Source organism: Dinoponera quadriceps, unplaced genomic scaffold (assembly GCF_001313825.1).
Source record: "Dinoponera quadriceps isolate SergipeBrazil2010 unplaced genomic scaffold, ASM131382v1 scaffold479, whole genome shotgun sequence".
NCBI lineage: Eukaryota > Metazoa > Arthropoda > Insecta > Hymenoptera > Formicidae > Dinoponera > Dinoponera quadriceps.
Genome location: NW_014554586.1, coordinates 193348 through 216032, shown reverse-complemented (window position 1 = coordinate 216032; position 22685 = coordinate 193348). Strand labels below are relative to the sequence as shown.

General features: G+C 41.7%; 2 protein-coding genes across 3 annotated transcripts in view; one reads left to right on the top strand and one right to left on the bottom strand.

The window, feature by feature from the left end:
• LOC106752206 (probable beta-hexosaminidase fdl) overlaps window positions 1–21839 on the bottom strand; it is a 38794-nt gene extending 16955 nt beyond the window's left edge. Inside the window, exons 1-2 of one of the 2 annotated variants that reach the window (XM_014633735.1) lie at window positions 21755–21839; window positions 951–1007 (exon numbers count right to left, since the gene is read on the bottom strand). The gene's annotated coding sequence lies outside the window, so the exon portion shown is untranslated. The remainder of the gene's footprint in view (window positions 1–950; window positions 1008–21754) is intronic. The other variant, XM_014633736.1, reaches the window with a different exon arrangement.
• LOC106752190 lies at window positions 3973–10519 on the top strand. Its single transcript, XM_014633717.1, has 4 exons — window positions 3973–4167; window positions 6500–6554; window positions 6776–6997; window positions 9993–10519. Exons 1-4 carry the CDS (start codon window positions 4013–4015, stop codon window positions 10287–10289), a joined length of 729 nt encoding a protein of 242 aa, XP_014489203.1. The 5' UTR covers window positions 3973–4012; the 3' UTR covers window positions 10290–10519.
• Window positions 21840–22685: the final 846 nt, after the last annotated feature.

Genomic DNA, 22685 nt, shown 5'->3' with positions numbered 1-22685 from the left:
GAGGAGAAGTACGTATAATTAAATACTAAAATATAACTTGAGAACATTTCGAAATATTCAAAAGTAAAAATAGAGTTATAACAAATCCCAGCTATCGTGTATTGACATAAATGATTCCATAAGTAATCACGAGAATTCGTCGCTTAATAGTAAAGATACTAAGAGGGGCCGTGGTATCTACAAAGGCCATAATACCATATCCTCCTCTAATAATTCTTAGAATAGTGAAGTGCGATATATAGTGTTACATGACTGTACAATGACGTATTGTACAAAGATCAAGATTATATAAATTCTTCAATTTGACATCCTTCGGCATTAATACGTAGTATTAGTTAAAAATTAGTATGTCGTGATTTGAAGTGGATTAAGTAACCGCACGCGAAGAACATCATGATTGTTCTTTATTTGTTCACACGCATCAATACGACATTATTAATTCAGCTCGAATATTGACTCTTCTTTCATATGTTAAACTTTCACTCTTTATGTTTTCTTTCTCATATATTCTTCATTTTCAATAAAACAATATTCATTTTCAACAAAACAATATTCCATAAAACTGTATTTATTATTTATATAAACTTTAGATACTATGTAGATGAGTGACCGTTTCGAATTGGATATTTAAAAGATAATGTTTACTTCAATTTACATCAGAAAAATCTTTCTTAATTTTACACGATATGTCAGAGCGGTAACACCATGTATGATCTGATTTTCTTACGAATCCCAGCGCGAGTGTGATTCTTCCTCCGGAGAAAACCAGCTAATGAACCGCGCGCAGAATTAATTAATTAGACGGCTAAAATATGATCCGTTGTCGCGTAATACCGTAACATCGTGTACACCGCCCGTTTATTGTGTGTTGCGCGGCTAATATAAATCGCTCGCTCGAGCTTTGTTCGTTCGTTCGTTCGTACGTACAAGTTTGCGTGGGATGAACTTACCCGCAATTCAGCCGGTCCCGCGAACTTCCTCACCTAACATCCTTCATTTTCACGAATCTGCAACAGGCGACACACACACACACATTCGCAATTGTAAAGAGAGAGCCCCGAATGGCGAAGTTTCGAGCGGCAATCTCGTTCCTCTCGGATATGATGCGCGCGTTTTCGCGGCGGTTTATCGATCTAAGGGGATCTAAAAGACTCCCTCTACTCTAAGGGGTCTCTGGATACACGGCTGAGAGTCGTTTAAAATTCAGCACGAGCCGGCAAAATGAAACCTCACGAGGTTATATATCGTCTTATCCGCATGCCGCGACGGCGGCACGAAGTTGAACAATTTAACGCTATCGATCACCGGCCTGTCGCGGAAAGCGACGCGCGATGTCATCATCGTGTAGCGGTGCGCGCTCATTACCGGCTGAAACGAATTACCGTTCGAAACGAATTGGCCACTTCCCCGCCCGAATCAACCGATCGCCCGCAATCAGCGACGCTTGATAACGTCGTGATAAGCGGCGTCGAGCGATCAAAATCCGTCCGCCGGGCGAGCGAATGAATGCGCGAACGAACGAGCGTTTTAAAGATGTATCACACCCGATATCTCGAAACAATGGAGACAATTATGAAAAAGTTACAAACTGATCTACGTTGCGTTTAAAAGTGAACACGAACAATTTCACAGTAATTAAGAGCCGGGATCAAACGCTTTCCAGCTTCTTACCTGTGTCAATTACTTCTTCCAATTCCTCCCTCCGACCCATAACCGGATATTTCGTTCGAAACTTCCCACTTAGATATCGAATTAGATCAAGTTCTTTTCTATTTTCTCGTTAACACTAACACAGCGCGCGCTCTCACTGTCAGTATTCGTACTCGAGCTTAGGTATTAGACATCAGCGTTCATTGTTGTCGCCCCCGCTTTTGCGTGCATCGTTCCCCGGCCTCGTAATATTAATACGCACGTTCTCGTTATCGCGATTCCGCGCGCGCTTTTGTACTGTACTTGTACTCACTTCGGCTCGCGCTCACGGTCGAGTGAAAGCATGCCACTGCCGTGCGGTGATTGAAGGAATGTTTGATAAGGGAACTCAAGAACACGGAACGGGAGACGATAATCGCAGGTGTGGTCGGATCTCGCGGGACCGATCGTGACTCGTATCTACGCGGCCCGCCCGACTCTCTCTCTCTCTCTATCTATCTCGTCCGCACGGAGAAAACACATTTTGCTAGAATAACAAATGTTTGTTAGTATAGTGATAGCAAATAAAAATGTGTTCAGACAGCAAAAAGTTTGGACAGCAGATTTGTTAAGAGTACTAATTGCTACTTGTTGGATATATGGACAATTAATACTCTTAACAAATCTTTCTGCTGTCTAAACAAATTTCTTTTTTTGCTGCCAGTATATTGACAAACATTTGCTGTTCCAGCACAATTTGTTCTTTTTCCGTATGTTGTCACGACAGGTCCAGGGAATTTTTTCTTCGCAGTCCTCTCGCGCTATCGATTTTCTATCGTGTCTCGCGATTACGAGTGATAAATCGTACCAAGGCGAGTCCTAATAATATAAGTATTAAGCCAACAGCGAGCAAGCGCGGACAAGCGCGGATAAACGATAAATTTGCCCGTGGGACGACTTCATTTCGCATCGAGCTGCTCGCAACCGGGGTTGCAACTTCATTAATGCGTCGGGAGGGAGGTAGAAATACGAGTACCGCTGGGAACGGAAGCGGCGGGGTGAGCGTGGGAAAAGAAAAAAAAGGAAAAAGCAGAAAATGAAAGAAGAGGGAGGAAAGAGAAAGAAAGAGAGACGCGCATAACGCGGAATAACGCGAAGTGGGGATGGAGCCCGGCATACGGCCGCGAGTTTCCAGCCACCCCCGTGGTAATATATATGTATCAGCTCGCCTTTCTCCCTCAAATATGTAAAAATACGTAAAGTTGGCGGACGCGCCACACCGCACCCGTTGTCCCGGGGCGGAAAGCCGGTCAACGTGTTTACGGACTTTACGACGACGCTTCTATGAGCGGGAACCGGCGAGTTTCAAACAACACGTTGTTACGGTTTCGGCGGAGTCGATGCTCGCGCGCGCGGTATTTATTTCTCATCCTATACAGGTCCTGACAAAGGTCGGGGCCAAACTTATGCACAGAGAAAAAGGTCTTTTTAGATTTGGTACTTCTATTTACTTGACTAGCCTTGTAATTAAAGAGATTTTCTTAAAAAGACCTTTTTACTCCATTATGGAACTTTAATTATAAGACCAAACAACTTAAAGAACGATTGAATATTTACGAAAATAAAAAAAAAACAATCGGGTGCTCCGCCAAATAAAACACATACTCGATCTGTTGTTATCGGCGCTCAACTGCCAAAATGATGTTTAACGTTTCCCACAGTTTAGAATGAATGATATTACCCACATAAAGGAAAAAAAAAGGATTAAATCTTTCCATGGTTGAAATAATTATTAAAGTCAAATCTCCCAAAGAATCAGGTGTTCTCGACATTTTGCAGGAAAAAAAAAAACGATTCAAAATGGCAATGATGTTTCAGGTCTGAGGCCGTCTCAATTCGACCGCGAGGAACGCGAAGCGTCGGCCGTGCTCGGCGGGATAAGCGAGGAACGATCGCGAGCTCCTCCGATCAGAGGCGTCACCGGCGGCAACGATAAGTTCCTTCTCGAGACGATCGTCGGTTTCGACGATTGTATTGTCTCGACCTTTAAACGTCTTCCCATCCAACAACTATTACTAGTCGTGACATTTTCACGATCACCAGGATGCGGCGCTATCGCCGATCTCGGTGATTCACGAGACACTTGTCCGGTGCGTCTAACCGAACAATCGAGAAAAAGAAAGAGAGAGAGAGAGTGAAAGAGAAACATAGCTCTACCACCGAACAAGGCANGGGGGGGGGGGGGGGTTAAAGAATTAATTCCGCGACGACGATCGCGCCCCTCGTCGAAGCGGTATATTCGCGCGGATATTGTGCGCGGCGATCGCTGATCGAGACGCAAGGATTCGAGACCGAGAAAGGACCAAGGAAACATAGCGCAACGATGGGGTCGCAAAGAATATTGAAGACCACCATGCATGCCGCTAGGCACTTCAACAATACCAACAGCTCCACGAGTACGACGAGTACCACGGCCGCGCCCCAATACGGCTACTACGATACGCATACACACAGCAATGTCAATATCCTTCTTGCTGGGTGAGTACAAGGCGTGCCGGAAGCGTGTACACGTTTAATCGCACGGGAGGAGCACGAGGAAGTACGGAAGGGAAGAGACACCCGCTCTCGTCGTCGGGTGCAAGAAGCACACCTCGCTCGCGAGGAAGCTCGTGAGTTCCTCGCGCGAAAAACGGGTCCTCCGGATCGTCTCGCGTCTTTCTCTCCGACCCCTGTGAGACCTTGTCCGAAGTTTCAAGTGAAAGTTCAATGCACCGAGACTTGATTGCTAGGATTTTATGTACAGAAAAAAAGGTTTCCTTAGATTTGGTATTTCTACTTATTTGACTAGAATTTGTTTCATAGAAACAAATATATATTTATACAAAATATTATTTATTTGAGTGGAAATTTTACTGTCTCATTCAAGAAAACTCGATTATTTAACTCTATTATTGAACAGAAAGAACGTTATTATTTGAAATGATATCTTTCAACCGAATAAAATACTTGGTTACGATAAATACGTAAAATGAAGCAAATAATTACTTTACGAGAAAATTATCTTTCGTTTTAAACAAATTTTTTATTTAAGATAAAGATATATATTCGTTGAAAAGTCTAATAATCGTACTTATTAATCGAAACATTCGTTTCCTTGGAACGTATCAATGATGAAATTTGTTTCAATGCAGTAAAATTTGTTAAATTTATTTGAAGAAATCTTTTTCCCGGTGTACTGGACGCGTGACGCGCTTCGACCACCGCGAAAAAAAACACGTAAGCGTTGCTTGATCTCAAAACCCCAAAAACTCCGCTGTAGAACGCTTGTGGGTGGATAAAATAAATAATAAAGAGATAAAGTGAAATATACACGGATAAGAAAGCGAAGAGATAAAATAAATAATTAATTCGAAATGTCTCTTTTCTCTTAATATTCGCGAGCGCGCTGTTACGCAAGAACGTGGCTCGGGATAATATCTTCTCGCTCGTGCATGTTACGAAATTTGCTAGTAATATTCCATGGGACGAAACGGGAGTTAAAGGAAGTTCGCGCGCAGACAGAACGGAATGGAAAGCCGCGGCGCGCGCTGTTAAATCCGCGAGAGAACGAATTTTTGTCGAGCCACTTCGGAAATTCGAGATAATAGTATCTGTGCGGCCGAGATAGATATCAATCGAACGTTAATCGCGATCGTCCCGATACCGATGTTGACAGACGTGTGCTTATCGTGTATACATTATATCGAAACTCAGAAATGTGGTATCTGTTTTTTCTTTTTTTAATTATTTATCGTCGCGATAAGTCTTCGAGCAAAAATCCGAAACGAAATAAAAAAAATCAAGAACGATAATTATCTCGTCACAATCCGGCGCGACGCTATCTCCCGAATTAACCGCCAGATAACAAGATTGGTTGGATCCGATCAAATCCATAAATTCGCTGAGAGAAAAATATAGTTATTTTCGAGGACAACAGTATCTTTTTTTTATTTTAATCACAAAAATAGCGGTAGCAACGTACACGTAAAGTTATTATCACTGACACCACAGTAACATTTATTAGAAAAATAATTCTCTGCACTGTTTTTGTGGTTAAAATGGAAAAAGGATATTGTTGTCCCCGAAAATAACTGTATTTTTCTCTCAGTGTTCTAGTGTTTCCGCGAGCATGCTTTTAAAATGTTATATTCAGGTATATTATATATTTTGCGATATATTTTTTTACTTTTAAATATTTTCTAACTTATTGTGAGAATAAAAAGTGTCTAGTCGAGAAAAGTTGGCTGAAAATCTACAAAATGCTTCTATGGATCGGACCTAATCCATATGAACCTTGTTATCTGAGGGTTAACATCCATCCCGGGTATAAATTAATTACGAGCGTAGTGGCACGGAAGAAAAGTTTAGTTGAATTTACCAGACAGTGAACGAACGAAACATGTCTTGGTTGAAGGAAACATAATTTCTAGTCCTTATGATTCAAATTCGATTCTTATAACCAGAAATTCCATTTCCTTCGCATTTGCTCATTCTGGCTATCAAAACAACCAAATTTTTTTTCCATGTAGCTGGTTAGCCAATTTTGGAAATAGTTTAAAGTGAGGTCTTAAAGAGACTTGAATAAAATTCACCAGTCGATAATAAATCGAATAAATAATAATAAAATAATATCCTAAAGATGACAGAAGTGACGATAAGTTTGGTCTTAAGAAGTAACTGGAATTTCAACTTGTTGAAACACGTAAACCCAAAGAAATATACTGATTGGTTGGTCAATTTCCTTACTGCTTACGTTTTTCTACGTGCTCCCGGTGTAAGTAGGTTTTTATAGGTTTTTATAGGATCTTACAAGTGGGGAAAAATTATGCAGAGTTTTCCCAGTTGACGTTTCACATTTCTACCCGGGATCTGTCGGGAACGTGAAAGTCAGAACGGTTGTTTTCGTCGCCGTCATCGCACGAGCAAGCTCTCACGCTAACGTCATAAAGTTACTCCATCGACTCAACACGGCGCACGGTTGAAAGTGGTCCTTTTCAACCGNCCCCCCCGGGGGGGGGGGGGGGGACACGGCAGCACACGCTCGCTTTTTCTCCACCGGTCTCACCTGTCCCATCGTACAGCCACAACCACATATTTTTTTTTTAAGCGCACCGGGCACTCTCCCGCGCGAGCGTCTAAACGTCGCTATCTATATCGGTTTGCTTTTGACGGCGCAATCAGCGGCGTGATCTTGGTGGTGCTGATTCTGTGCTACTGCTGCCACAAAAACGTTCGGAAGCATCGGCAACACGAGAACTCGCAGCATCGGAGAGTCGAGCCGGACGACCACAGCCTGGAGGTCTTCGCGATGGATGGGAACAATCGCATGGTAAGTTTGGATCGCCGCTTGCTCTTCGGCGCCGGACAGATTATCGCAAGGGTTTCGTTGTCGTGAAAAATACTCGAGCCAAAATTTCCGTTCTACATTGAGTCTATTTACACTGAGAAATGCCATTTTAGTTGAATCAAAACAAATTCTTGCTTAAATACGGGGCAAACGTTTCGATTATAAGTACCAAGGTTTGGTTCTCTAAATCAAACTCATTTCATTTTCGTTTCGGAGAACCGAATCTCTGGTTCAGAAAGTCAAATCTTGGTTCTCATAACCAAAAGGTTTATTTGCTCATATCCGAACAAAAATTTTGTTGGATTCAACTAAGTGGGTTTCTCAATGTAGTTCTATTAGGTTGGTGCATATGAAATGTCGGATTCTTAAGTGATTGTATAAAACTGTATATCTTTCTTCAAAAGCTGTTTATTCAATCAAAGTATGCTCCATTCGCTTCAATACACTTCTCCCAACGAGATTTTAAAGCGTAGATGCCTGTCTTAAAAAAATTTTGGTCTTTAGAATTAATAAACTCTGATATCGAGTTTTTTAGACTGTCTTCATTTTCATGGTGTTTGCCTCTTAAAAACAGCTCTAAATGCTTGAAAAAATGAAAATCGGTCGGCGAGAGATCCGGTGAATATGGTGGATGCTGCAAAACTTCATATTCCAGTTCGTTCAGTTTCGCAATTGTTTTGTGCGATGTGTGCGGCCGAGCGTTGTCATGGAGCAGTAGCGGGCCATGCCGATTCACAAGCGATGGGAGTACAATTTGGTGTCTCAATATCGTTGTATGGTCAACTTTCATCCTGATAGCAAGTTCCCTCGTGGATACGGCTGGATCCGCTTCCACTAGAGCCTTCAGGTCATCATTATTCACAGACGTTTTGGGTCTTCCGCGCGGCTCATTTTGCAGTGAAAAATCGCCAGTCCGAAATTTTTCGAACCAACGCTGCACTTTCCGATTGTTAACCGTATTCTCCCCAAACGCTTGGTTTATGTTGCGTGCAGCTTTTGCAGCACTATTACCAAGTTTGTACTCATATAAGAAAATGACGCGAATGTCGGCAGAATTCATATCGGTAATAAACTCAAAAGAAATAAAAAAGGGAAGACCTTCGAGAAAACCTATTTTGTTGAAATGAGTCTCTGGCAATGGACAATACGAGTATGAATGAGGTTATGCCAAATACAAAAGTATAACGAAAACAGGGAGGAAAACGTCCGCATGTAAAGAGAATGCGACATTTCATACGCACCAACCTAATACATTTAAGTCTTCAAAGGTCTTCTATTGTGCTCCTTTGATACTACAAATGAGACGTTACTTCCGTTTTCTCCATTTAAAGACTTAATAGGGCCAAAATTCCGACTCGGATATCCTCGGGAAAATTAACGGAGGGAAAAGGTTCACATGTCAGATCAAACGTATCATTCTCTCTCTCTCCCCCTCCGTATTAACGTCTTACTGTAAATTTCGTTTTTCCATTTCCGACTGCCACCGAGAGCAAAGAACGCAACGGAGGATGTGCGCGAGTTTCACCGAGTTCGAGAATAGAGATTACCACCAACGTTTGCGATAATCGCGATATAATTGGATGCCGCCTTACCCCCCCCCCTTCCTCTGGAAATCCTTCGCTTCTACTGAACTCGCTCGAATTTTTCGCAGCGAGCAAATCCCATCAAAATATATACCTCGGCAAATCTCGGGGATAACGCTAAGTAATGTTACACGAAGCTCAAATCAGGTCTCGCCTAATTCACGCGTCACCTCGTACAGTCGTTTCTTTCGACCCGCCTCGACCTCAGCCTTCTCCCACGCGTACACGCACACGGCACCACCCATCTCTCCGGTTACACGTGCAATTAAGTAAAAATTCGCGTATCCCGTAAGTGCGCTCGCGTGTCACACACGTAGTAAAAGCGAGGAGCGCGAGAACAACGGGTTCGAATTGCACGACACGATACAACAATACGCGCGCACACTTCACGCCTACGTCTGGATGATCGCTTCTCGAGGACGAACGCAACGGAATTCGATGACGTGAAGACGAGAGCGAGAAAAGGACGAGAAATGAAATATAATATTGTAGCGAGAGAGCGGTCGAAAGACGAAAAAGCAAATAATATCAGATAATAAAGGGGACGACAAGAGAAGGTAAAATGAAAAAGAAGCGCCACCGTTCAAGTAATATTTACTCGATCCAAGTAATATGGTTACTCTCCAATACTCCTTGGCTGAATAATTACTGGAAGTAGAAATATAACTGACTATATAAAATGATATTATACAATGATATTTCCTTTATATGAGCAGACATTTACTTATATGTGTTAAAGTAATTCATAATATTGAAATATATTCATAATATTGAAAATATCATGATTTATTTTTAAAAAATATTATTGGGCAGGAAAATCGAAATTTCAGACAATTGGGTTTTTTTCGAGAAAGAAGTACTACATAATTTCAATGAATATTCTCTTAAATTTAGAGCTATTTTACATTTACATTCAGTAATCCACTTACAAACTAAAGTATTACCGCACGGAAGTTTCCTCCACGTTATTAAAACATATTTAATTTAATTTCATGGAAATATTACTCTATTTAAAAAGCTGGAAAACATGTAATCACATTTATCTGATTCTACACCGAGTGGCGCCATCTCGTTCTATCCTTTCATCATCGATGTTATCGTTTATTAACATAGAAAATGTATATTCGCGCAATTTTGATGCGCGATTTGATAGACGCTGCATTATTTAATACTCGACTCGGACTCGTATTCACTTCACGTTTCTCTTGTAACCATATTTGGCACAGGGGAAAAAAGACTCGAGTAATTAATTTTTAGTAATTAAGTCGGCCGTTAATTCAATAAAGTCCCTCCATAATGAACTAATCCTAACAACGATTTTAATTATCATTCGCCCCGAAGTGGAAACACGCATGAAGCTCGCCCTAATACGTCTGACGCGGATCTCATTTTAGTTACACGAGTATTTCTCCGAGAGATCAGCCAGCCAGACGTCTCATTCGGCGTGTTTCGTGACCTCGGAACCACCGCCGACCTACGAGAGCATCTTCGACCCGCAGGCAGTGCCTTCGCCTATCGACAAGAAAGACGAATCCGATGATTTCGCCAGCATTATCGCGCCGCGTACGGGCAGCTTCCCCACCGAGTTGGAGGCCAACTGGATCAACAAGCGAGAAGATGTCCCGAGGGACGACCAAGGTCTGCCTTCCTACGAGGCCGCCCTAAAATTGGAGTCTGACGGCTACGTCTAAGGGATTACGCCCAAGAAACACCGATTCGCCTCCTCGCTGCTCCTCCGCGAAAATCATCGAATCGTGAACACCCTCACGGGAGGAATATTTTTGGAAGTGACACGTGACCGGCGACGCGTGGACGCTATTTTTTAACGGACGTTAAATATATAATAATATATAATAGTCACTATAATAGTCAACAAGTGGGGCTGTATAATTGTTATCATTCTTTCTACTCACGGGACGATACTCCCTTTGTTACATTGAATTACCGAATTATACATATGCACACCAGCAAAGTATATGTACATTGAATATATATATTAAATATACAAAAATCATAGGAAGAACAGAAAAATAAATAAAAAGGGAAAGACTTAATTTGGCTTCCGAGTTAATACACAATTAAGTTAGTATTAATATAATAAAGTTAATATATAAATATAATAAATATAAGTATAACAGAACTAACTAAATAATGAAAAGTATCCGAAAGGGAAAAATGCGAAATAAAAGGAATCGGTTATTTTGTAGCGGCGTGATAGCAACGACGAAAGTTGTTTCGCGCGCAACGCGGGGAAGATGAATTCTTAATCAAGAGAAATTGAAGAAGGGAGGAGATAAGTGCTGGAGTTTATTTTCCAGGTCGATTCGTGAATCGCGGCTAAAGGGAGGAGGAAATTTTCGGTATGGTCCTTGGGGAGAGATGCCGGGGGAAACTTTTCTCCCCCCTGATTGCTCTTGAACGTACATAAGGATTCGTCGGAAATATGAGGATAAGGGTTTCAAGTCGAAGGGACGCGACAGAGAAAAAAGCAGAAATAAATAGCGAAGTGATTTGTCTACAGAGTTTGGTTACGAACGAAATACGGAAAATGCTAAATAATAAAGCTTCGTTCATATTTAGATAAAACGTTCCAGCCAAACTTCGCATTTAATAGCTAAAATAGCACACGGAGAAAAATAATTTATTGACACAGCAAATTTTATGCTATCGCGGTAAAATCTGTCATTTACTATGTGAACAACAAAATGATTTATTAACAATGCTAAAATGCCATTTGTTGAATTATTTTGCTGAATCTAAAAATTATTTTGCTATGAGAATAAATTAGTAAATGTAGGAAAAAACTATATTTTGTTTTAATAGCAAATTAATGTAACGACAGATTTATTCTGCAGAATTTTTCTATTCTGACAATTGATTTTGCTCAAATTGCGAATAATTCGCCAATCAGGTTATGCCAATTAAATTTTATCGCTGTCGTAACGAATGTGCGCTATGCACAGAGAAAAAGATTTCTTTAAATTTAGTAATTCTATTTATTTGACTAAAATTTGTTTCACGGAAACAACATATACGAAATATTATTTGTTTGAATAAAAATGTTATTGTCTCATTCAAGAAAACTCTATTATTTAACAGAAAGAACGCTGTTATTAGAAATATCTTTTAGCTAAATGAAACATTTGGTTACAATAAACATATAAAATGAAACAAATAATTTCTTTATAAGAAAATTATCTTTCGTTTCAAACAAATTTTTTATTTAAGATAAAGATACATATTCGTTGAAAAATTTAACAATCGTACTTATTAATCGAAACATTAGTTTCTTCACAGCATGCCGATGATGAAATTTGTTTGGATGCGATAAAATTTATGAAATTTGAAGAAATTTTTTTTCTCCCTGTAGCAACGATGTGTGCGGTCTCGCTACAACAACGAAATTATTTTTCCCCGTGTATAATATTCGAGTATAATTGCTGAACGTAACTGTTACAATGCACAGCGCGGGAATTCCTAATTGTCAATGATACACGTGCGTACGCACGGTTCGCCGGATGTACCGTAATTAGATTAGATTTGCACAGAATAAGCCATGTTTACACTTCCCAATGGTGTAACGCGGAACTATGCCAGCTCGTGCCCGTTATCAATTTAGAACTGGTCGCACGACGATGGTGCACACACGTTACCGCAGATAAGCCGACATTTATCGCGCGCGCGGATTTTCTTTGCGCGGATGCGGAGGAGATTGTGGCGCACTGGGGGAAGTAAGGAGCGGACGTAACGAGATAACTCTCGGCAATAATTCACCGCGTATTCGAGGAACCGAAGGAACGAGCTGGTGCACGAAACTGAGTGCGAAAGCAACGCTACGATAAAATCGCACGATAAAAATAGAATCAAAAGTCTCCTCGACACCGATATGTAAATATACTGAGACGTGTATCGGATCGGCTAACCTTTGAATCTTCGCTGAAACTTAATTGTCGGACGATATTTAAAGCAACCTAATCAAATTGCAAAGTGTGACATTTACGAAGACAACGTCGAGAGAGAGAGAAAGAGAGAAGTCAAATAAAAATACTGTTCGAGATAAATTCATCGACGGAACGACAACGGTCCTCCCCTCCCCTCTCGGCAAGGTGGGCGCGCTGCCGGGAGTGATTTTCTTTTCTGAACTTTTAATCGAGTTTCCATCGACCCGATAAATATATATCTCGTGCTGTTTGACGCGTCTTTTACATACACGTGCATTATTCAGCGGCCGTTCGGCGATCATTGGCGGACGAGATAATGGAGTAGGGTCATAACCGATTTATTTCATCATCGTCCTTGATTAAAGCGACCTTTACGTCCACACGTGGAGTCTGGATCAAAGGTGACGACCGTGACGCTCGCTCGACGGACGGACGGATGGGCCCTACTTTTAGCCGTTCGCGAAACACCATGAACAGAGCCGTGTGGAGCGACAAACGTCAAAGTGCGACGAATTAATTGGTCGGGGGGCAAAAGGGCACCACTGAGTGAAAGGGCTTGATGGACGAAACGAAAATACCAATCACGCTCCGGTGCGCGCTAATTGCTGACCCCGATATAGCGATGCCAATTGTAATTTTAACCTCCCCCGTTAATTACATATCTTTCTCCTTTTCTCTCTCTCTCTCTCTCTCTTTCTTCTGTGTGTTTAAACGTACAAAGCGCAACCAGAGATTCCTTCTTTTGTTCCGCGAGAGATACTATTAAATGCACGAACAGAGTGCGGACAGAGCGCGCTCGTTTATTATTAAGTTGGTTCATGCTGAAAAACATCCCGCCCGTATCTTTTAATATCTTCCCTTTCCCGCCGTGGTGGGACAGATTAAGCTCGACAGTTGCTGGAGCGGACGCAATGCGACGGGGATATCTTGACAATAGTAAATGCCGATCGATAAGCCCTCGGATAACAGGCCCGATGCTTTCCTCTGATAATTGAAATCGTAATTTTTTTCGTCGTGCCACTCTCTCCACGACTCTCGACAACGGCGAAACAATGCGCGACGATTCCTTCAAGTATTAGGCGTACAAATTAATTCGGTAGCTTTTTCCATGAAATTCAAAGTTTATTTACGGAAAGTCAAGTACAAGTTTAATGTTCGAAATAATTTCCATTATTTTCTATGGCTTTACTCCATCTATCGGATAGCTGATGAATGCACTCGCGGAAAAAAACTTGGCGGTTTTGGCTCAATAAAGTCATCGATGCTTTCTCGAACCTCGTCAACTGTTCTAAAATGCGTATCCGCCAGGTGATGTTGAAGCGACCGAAATGGGTGGTAATCCGACGGGGCTAGATCTGGCGAATAAGCTGCATGAGGGAGAATTTCCCAGCCAAATGTATAGATGATATCCTTCGTCCCTTTTGCAGTATGTGACCGCGCGTTATCGTGCAGCAGAATCACCTGCCTAATTCCACTACCGGTAAAAGATCTTTTTATAAGTTTTACAGGTCACAGCATCTTCACGCAAAGCGGAACAAATCATTTCGATATTGACTGAGCAGCATTTTTATTCAATTGGAGTGCAAAAAGGATGCAGTGCCCTAGATGTTCCTTTTCGTACGACATCGTGATAACTATTGTTTTCTGAGGGTTATATCGGCAAGGCCGTTAACTATTACAGTGTTTCTTACAGCTCAAGGTTGATATTTTCTAATCACAATATAGGACGGGGAAAAAATGTAAATTTGAACCAGAGTTATGCGACGTTAAATGTAAAGGCACCGAATTAACTTGTACATCTAGTAGATAGAAACCTACCGATAATGTACGGTGATATTAGAGCCGGTTACTGGATACGCATTTTATGAGAAACAGCCGCCGGGAGTCGAATATTAATGACCGTCGGCTCTTTCTCTGTAGCGTAAACGATACGCGTGATAAGCACGCGTTACCGTATGCATCCCGTGTGTATGGCTGCGTGTTATCGTCCGCCGGCGATACGCGTAACGACGCGAGATGGGACTTAATGCGCGCGATGCGATTTAACATAACGGATTACAGCAGCGCGACACAATACGGTTCTTACGGGGATCGCGCGAACGAAACAGCGGCGCGAGCCGCCGGTCGCTCGTGTCGCGCGAGCGCTCGCTCGTTATAGATATTCAGGTGTCGAAAGTCACGGTAATCCGCGGGATTTGCATAATATGGCGTGACGACGGGAGGTCGGCGCGGATGATAGTGAGGTTCGACGGCATGTTAAATGAATGAATGAAAAGTGCAAATGATAAATATACGCTCGTTGTAGCGCGATTTGTTGTAATTCCGACGCCACGTCGGCCGACGAGCGGACTCGGTTCGTTAAACGCGCAAAGCGACACGGAGGAAACAAATCTGCTGGAACAAATTGCTAGCAAATGTTTGTGGATAGTGTGATGGCAAAAAAAATTTGTTTAGACAATAAAAAATTTGTTTGGACGGTAGAAAGATTTGTTAAGAGTATTAATTGCTATTTGCTGGATATATGGACAATTAATACTCTTAACAAATCTTTCTGCTGTCCAAACGAATTCCTTGCTGTCCAAACAAATTGTTTCCTGCCGTCACTATATCGACAAACATTCGCTGTTCTGGCAAAATTGGTTTCCTCCGTGAGCGCATGTTGAAAAAAGACACTTTTGAAAAGTGATTTCTGAATAGCGTAGAGCTGAGAATTAATGGTTATGAAGTTATATAAATTAGATACCGTGAAACTTTGGTTCTCAAGAGTCACTTTCTCATATATCTCACGGTCTCAACGACATTCGCTCGCAATCGAATACATAGAATTAGTTTTAAGATTGTTTTAACGCCTCGAGAACACGCGAGGAGGCGTAGTTCGTAGAAAGAAATGCCGTATCTCTTATTTTCAATTAACTTGCGATGTGTCGAAGTCAAGCTCGTCAAAATCGGCGAGAGACACTCGCGTATCTTCATTAGAGCGGCGAGTTTATCGGATCGCACGAGGCGGACACTAATAACGTTCAAGCGACAAGGCTAAATTCCTCTAAGTGCTAACGCTCGGCGAATTTAAACTCCGAAGATCCGTTAATCACCGCAAATTAACGAGCGTTGACAGGAAACGGTATTAAATTCTAATTACCGTCGAGCCTCCGGTTTTAACGAAGTCGTCGTAATTAGCAATCGGCATGCCGGCTGATTTTTCATGCTATCACATGTCGTAACATCGCCGATAACGCTATCGTCGAGAATTTCGCTTTTTACTAGGCGATACACTCATAAACAAACGCCAAACGTTTATAAGGTGCAGCAACTCGATAAGATAAGATAATTTACGCACCAATGTCGTGTCGTCGCCAGGTGGTTTGTTAAAAGAAAACACCAGGTTACAGTTGCGCGCTAATAGGAAATGCACTAATTGCGATGTGTCATCGGTGCGGATGTCGAAATCGCGCCTGTGCATACGTCCAGCAATTATGTGTCATAATATCGAATGAATATTTATCTGTCATTTCACTGCTCGTTCGATTGCACAATAGATACGGGAGAGAGAGAGAGAGAGAGAGTCTCAGGATATCGCAGAAAATTGCGTCATTCTTCTTCAGCTTTCCCGACCGAAGCGGACTTGAGGATCGGACTATATTAAGACATTGGTATTATATGAAAATATACTTTCGATAATATCTGTACACACATGAGAGTGAAATAAAGTAACAAAGTTTGCACCCCGAAATACGGATTTTTATCAAATTCACGCGGTATTGGTGTATACAGAAATCCTATAGCTTATACGTACCACGAATGTATCAATGGTCGGGGGCGTTTCAAACGACATTCTCATACCTTCTCAATTAAATTTAGTAGCCTAAAAAACTACGAAAAGTTTGCAGAAAAATTTTTATATAATTTGGTTAGATTTCCCATTAGATATGGTAAAACAGAATAGCGTACATTCATTGCATTCGCATTTATATCGCACTTACATTTACGTAAGATATATATATATATATATATAAACAAGAAATACAAAAAGAATAACGTGATTGTGTCAGTGAGTTTATGTGACAAAACATTTTCAGGATCGTATCTACGTTATCGACGCTTATCAAGCTCGTCATCGATTTTGACGCTTATATTTAACACTGCGTATGCACAAAATGGAACGTTTCGACCGCGGTCGCTTTCAGCTATAACAAATTTTCGATACCGATACCGTTCTTTTATTAACGACATTTTATGGTATCCGAAAATAACTGAAATAAAATTGATCGGTATCGAAAATTTATTACGGCTAAAGATGACCGTATTCCACAGCCAAAACGTCCCATTTTTGTGTACACTGTATTAAATATAAGTGCTGAACTGCATTTTTTTTTTGCTTTTCATGTCGTTACAATGATTCTTATCTCAGAGTTGTTTCGCGTATTTTTCTCGCTGTCATTATATTAACAAACAATTCGCCGTTCTAGTAAAATTCTTCTCTCCGTGTATGCAAATAGAAACACTGACAAAGAAAGGAAGTGTCTTCCGTGTCTTTCTCGCAGCACCGCGATATATTCAGAGAGCTTGAGGACTCGAAATCAACGAGGGACACTTCCAGACCTTCGTGAAACGCTGCAGTAAAAGAGCAGCGTTTATAAAACCGTAACGGCGAGTGACTCGATGGACGTCTAACGGGACGGTATATTACGATCTAACGCCGCGGACAGCCAGGTAATATTTCATCGAACCATTGAAATTGCGCTCGCGGGCGCACCGAGGGAAAGCGCACACGTGCGCGCGCCCGCGAAGGAGGATCGGCCAGCGCGCGCGCGCGCGCACGATGACAAATCACTACGATGATAAATCAACGAAGCGTGCTGTCCATTAAAATATCGATAATGGCGAGCCGAGGGAATCTATCGGACGCGATCGCAAATCTGGAAAATACGGTTGATTAACGCCTACGCGTGGCACGGCGCGAATCGACGATACCCCCGTGAATTTCGCGCCGTTCTTCGCACGTGTAACTTTATTTCGCGATAATCGAGCCGTGGAATCGCGCGAGTCATGTCATATTCGCGGGACGCGACATCTCCGAATAATAAATATATCGCTCCATGATAAATGGTAGTTTCACGCGCGAGCGATCGTCGTAAGTTTCGCGGATTCTTAAGAATGTATCGCCCATTAATACCATATTTTCAGTGGCGCATCAAGGGGACCACTCATACATTTTGCGCTTATCAAGCAGAATTACGCTTCCATACGTTTATCTCGCTACTTGAATAATAAATGTTAATTTAAAATGAAGTCGAGACATAAATTTTCCAGGCACCTCGTATAACCTTGTTCAAATATGTACATATGTATATGTATTAGGTCTACCGGAAAGTTCTGTTCGTTTTTGAATCAAAAGAAAATAATATATTTTCAATACATTTATTAATATTTACTGAATAATATAATTTTCATCGTTACTAATGACCCCTTCCCAGCGTGATGGTAATTTGTGGGTTCCATTTCTGTAGAATGACTCATCTTTGGAGGCGAAAAACTGTCCTTATCGGACAGAACTTTCTGATAGACCTAATATTTCGAGTATTACTTTTAAGTGCAACTTTTAGACCAATTTGTAATTTCTTTGTAATTCTTTCATTATTTTGTGTTATTGGCATTACATCCTTAAAAATGCCCCGTGCGTTTTTATCGCGAGCATCATGATTCGCACAGTCGGCGCTTCTTGTCCGAAATGTCGTAATAAAGCCGATTATCACATTGTAAACATGTCGTGCGTGTCATCAAACACGATATCGCGGCGACATGCCTATCGGGAGATTTACGGGTGACCCTCCGGCTCTCCTCTCTCTCTTTCTTGGCAAAATGTTTTCGTTCCGCGACATTATACATTTTACGTAACTAAGCCTCGAATTAGAATCTGGGCGCGTCTTATTGCGCGTATGTATGCTCTTCGTGTTTGCGAATGCCAATCGAAGATATCTCACGAGTCAAGTTTCCTCTCGGGACTTAACGCTCGAAGTAGTCATCATATATCATTTGTAAGTAGCGGGAGAATAATATTCGTCATTACATCGGAAGTGACATTCGTGTTTCTCGTGTGTGTTCATCGAGAATTTGCACCGCGAAAAAAAGAATATTTTAAACATTCACTCGCGAGAGAACAGAAATAAGGTTTTCCGTGAAATAAACCTTATACATCGCAAGTAAATGTTTAAATATTTTTTTCTCGGTGTAACGAGAACGCGATGTTCGCATCAGAATAGATGTCCCGAGTGAAAATGGTTCATGACGATGTTTTAACCCGGGAATAGTCACTTGCGGTCATTTCATATCCCAGCGGTCAGAAGACAAAGCTTACGTCGCAGTGGATTCTTTTTACTGATCAAGAACTAATATGTACCTTTCATTTGGATATTCAGTAACCTAACCTGTGCAACAAGAATAGGCTGTGACCCGTCTTACTCATAATATAAGCTTGTAGAAACACGTTAAGATCTAAATGACCCCAGGTGATTGTTTACGCAAAAAAAAAAAGAAAAAAAAAATAAGGCGACTGTTCCCGGGATAAAGAGAGAATCCGGAGAGCGGTGAGATTAAAACGGGCGCTCGGAAACGTCGATATTTCGACGGTGATAAATAATCACCCCGTGAGCGGTAGCGCAGGAGCGGGTTAATCGCCGTAATGGGAGAACGCGGAAAATTGACAGGTCACTGCGTGGTCCACGGCCGCTCTTATTTGTGCGGTGATTAAATACCCCGGCTTAATCGGTCGAGAGAGCAACTCCGCTCCGAGAACGTCGATCTGTTGTTGTTGAAATCAAGGCCGCCCGTTTCTGCGCGTACTCCGATTGTTTCATTCCTCGCGCGATACTTCAGAATGGAAACTGATTTACGAGCGAGAGTAACATACGTTTCCGTTGCGTGCCGCGCGAGAGCGACGAACGCGGCAGTGATACACGGGAAAATGCGGCGAATACGCCGAGCGAGTGTAACGATCTCGTCCGGCGAAGATGGAAAGGTGAACGGCGCGGATCGAGAGTCGCAGGTATTTTCAGGGATGTGCCATAGATTTTGAGATCTATACGCGGACGTCTATACGTCGACGATTTTTATCGTATCGTCCACGTGATGTTTACTCGCATTTTTTTCTTTCATACAGACAATGTAAATTATGCGAAAGATTATAAATTACACGGCACAGTGGAGGAGGAAAGGATGAATTATTAGTTTAAATTAGTTTAGACTGTAAAATAGTTCACGTGTCTTATTTTGATGTTAATTATGAAGATATTTAATATTGTAAGTTGAAAAATCCTCCCGTATTAAATAATTTATTCGTATCCAGTAATCTGCTCAGTTCTCATTGGCCTGCTCGCACATGTCTCGATTACATCTCGAGTACGTATCATAAAGAGCTTAATGCATATTGATTTATTATTTAAATTTACCTGTGAGCTTTTAAACGGAAAAGGGTAGTGTTTTTTTGTTCGTGATTAAAATAGGTATAATATGCGTTTTTTATTAGCGTGAAATCAAGTTTGCCAAATTAACTATTGGTTTTTCGTGGTATCGTGAAATATAAAAATTGTACCATTACGTTTAATAAATAATTTCATTAATTTTCAATAAGTTAAATTAGGTAGTTACACGGAAAAAAATGCCGTTGAATCAATCGAATTTCCGACAGCACGCGTAATTGGAGTAAATTTTGATCCAATTGCGATATCGTTGAACTCATTATATGAACTTTAATTATTGAAACGACACATAATAAAGTAGTATTAATAAAATAGTATTAATGATATTTGCCGTTAAAAAAGAAGATCCACTCCAATTACTATGCTATTGGAAATTTTATTGATTCAACGGCATTTCTTTCCATGTAAATTACGCATATTAAAAATATCTGCATAACGATATGAAAGAAGTACATGTTGTTAATATACATAAATGTTATAATTCAGATTTACCTATAAGCTTTTATAACAGAAATAAAATATAAAAATAGGACTTACGAAGACGAGCCATTCCATAATAATTCATACATTACTTATTGTCTACATATACTGAGAGAAAAATATAGTTATTTTCGAGAACAACGATATCCTTTTTTTTTTATTTTAATCACAAAAATAGTCGATAGAACTATTTTTTTCTATTTTTCTAGTAAACGTTACTATAGTGTTAATGACAATAACTTTATCTAGCATGTTGCTGCTGCTATTTGTGCGGTTAAAATAAAAAAATTATATCGTTGCCTCGAAAATAACTATATATTTCTCTTAGTGATATACATAGTTTACATTGTCTACATACGTCTAGACGCGGACTATTATATTTTACATGCATATGTCCGACCCTGGGCATTTTCGTGCGGCTGACAACGATAACTCCGTCTTTGTAAAACGCGCAATTAGCGACAATGAACACCTTCGCAACGTACTATTGTAGACGCGGAAAAAATACTAGTTGAGTTGAGTCCGCTGACGTTTTTACGTATTATCTTTCATCCTTGACAAATATTTGTCACGGTGAGTAAAGATATGACGAAAGAATAGCGAGAAACTTTTCGACGAACGTGAAAGGTTTACTCGACTTCAACGGGTTGAAAACAGTCTCTGACATCTCGAGAGCGCGTGTCCTTTCTTTCTCTTTCTCTCTTGCTCGCTCGCACAACGTAAACGCGTAAACAGCTGACGAAAATGACAGAGATGAGTTTCATTGACCACCAAAGTAAGAGTCGAAACTTTGGAAATTATTTATCAATTCAATATCGGTTATTGCGTCTCGCGTACTGACGTTTATCGACGATGCGACGACGGCGAACAATAAGGCGAAACTGGCATTTTACGGTAATCAAGTATCCGACAAATGACTACCACCACGTCCGGAGCCGGCTTAATTATGACAAACAACATCTCTCTCGTCTCCGAGCGGAGAGGAATACGAAAGACGCCGAGACAAAGGCGCGAGAGAGAGAGAGAGAGAGAGAGAGAAAGAGAGAGCGGCGCCAGAACATTGTTTTTCGCCGCAAGTCGGTCGCAAATCACGACGGACGGACGAGCGAGCGAGAAAGGAAAGAAGAAAGGAAGAAAGAAAAGGCGGCGAAGCTGGACCAGCCAAGTCGACCGGTGAGTGAACGTAAAATGATCGTATATCATCTCTCTCTCTCTCTCTCTCTCTCTTTCACTCACTCACTCACTCACTCACTCACTTACCTAACCTAACCTTCCAGCGTGATGGTCCTGCGGCCGGGATGCGCGGCGTGTCTCCTCCAAGGTTGCTGCTGCCGCCCGGGGATGAGGACGCGCGTCCTTGGACGCGCGCGATGCACGATGCACGTAGCAAAGAGCATGCACGAGTTATGCGACGGCGGGAACATCAATGGGTAGGGGGTGGTAGGAGAAACGCGTAATTAACGGTATGTCTTGACTGTGCCGGGAGAGGAGAGAAAGAAAAAGAGAGAGAGGGAGCGAAAGACAGAGATGGCAGGAGGAGGAGTGAGGGAGGGAGGGAAGGTGGATGGGTGAAGGTAGGGAGAGAGAAAGAGAGTGTGAACACACGGGGGAGACACAAATTATCGCGCCCACGCACTGTGTCGATCTGAAGTGACACCGCCTCGACACGCTCCGCCTCGGTGCGCCCGTTACCGTGGCGATCGGGTCAACTCTGCCGTCAATACGCCGAGATACAGAGAGAGAGAAAGACGAGTTTGAGTTTCTTCCTCGCTCTCCTTCCTTCTCTCTCTCTCTCTCTCTCCTTCTTTCTCGTTCACTACCGCGAACCTTCGCGCGCACACCGCATCTCTCGAGGCTGGCCGCGGCCGTACTGCGCGTGTCTACCGTACGCTTCGCGCCGGAGCCGCGTGCACGCGGCGCCGGTGGTGCCATCGAGCGGCGGTCGACGAGGCTTCTCGCGCGCGAGAGGGTAATGCAGATTCAGGGACGCGGAAGAGCGAGGAGAACGCTGCTTTTTTAGGGTAATTTAATTATCTAGGATAAAATATATTTAATAAGCGTGGATAGTAGTGCGGAATATTGATGTAATATTGTTATGCCTGCGCCAAATGGATTGGAACGGTCGATTATGTCAATCAGTAATCTTCTTATGAGTAATATATAAATATAGAATTATACATTTATATATATA

Excerpts from the sequence above, each read along its gene's own strand:
- LOC106752190 (XM_014633717.1), top strand. The coding sequence starts at position 4,013 with ATGGGGTCGCAAAGAATATTGAAGACCACCATGCATGCCGCTAGGCAC. Across the intron at positions 4,168-6,499 it reads GTCAATATCCTTCTTGCTGG|AGTTTTCCCAGTTGACGTTT; the intron begins GTGAGTACAAGG and ends AAAATTATGCAG. Across the intron at positions 6,998-9,992 it reads TGGATGGGAACAATCGCATG|TTACACGAGTATTTCTCCGA; the intron begins GTAAGTTTGGAT and ends ATCTCATTTTAG.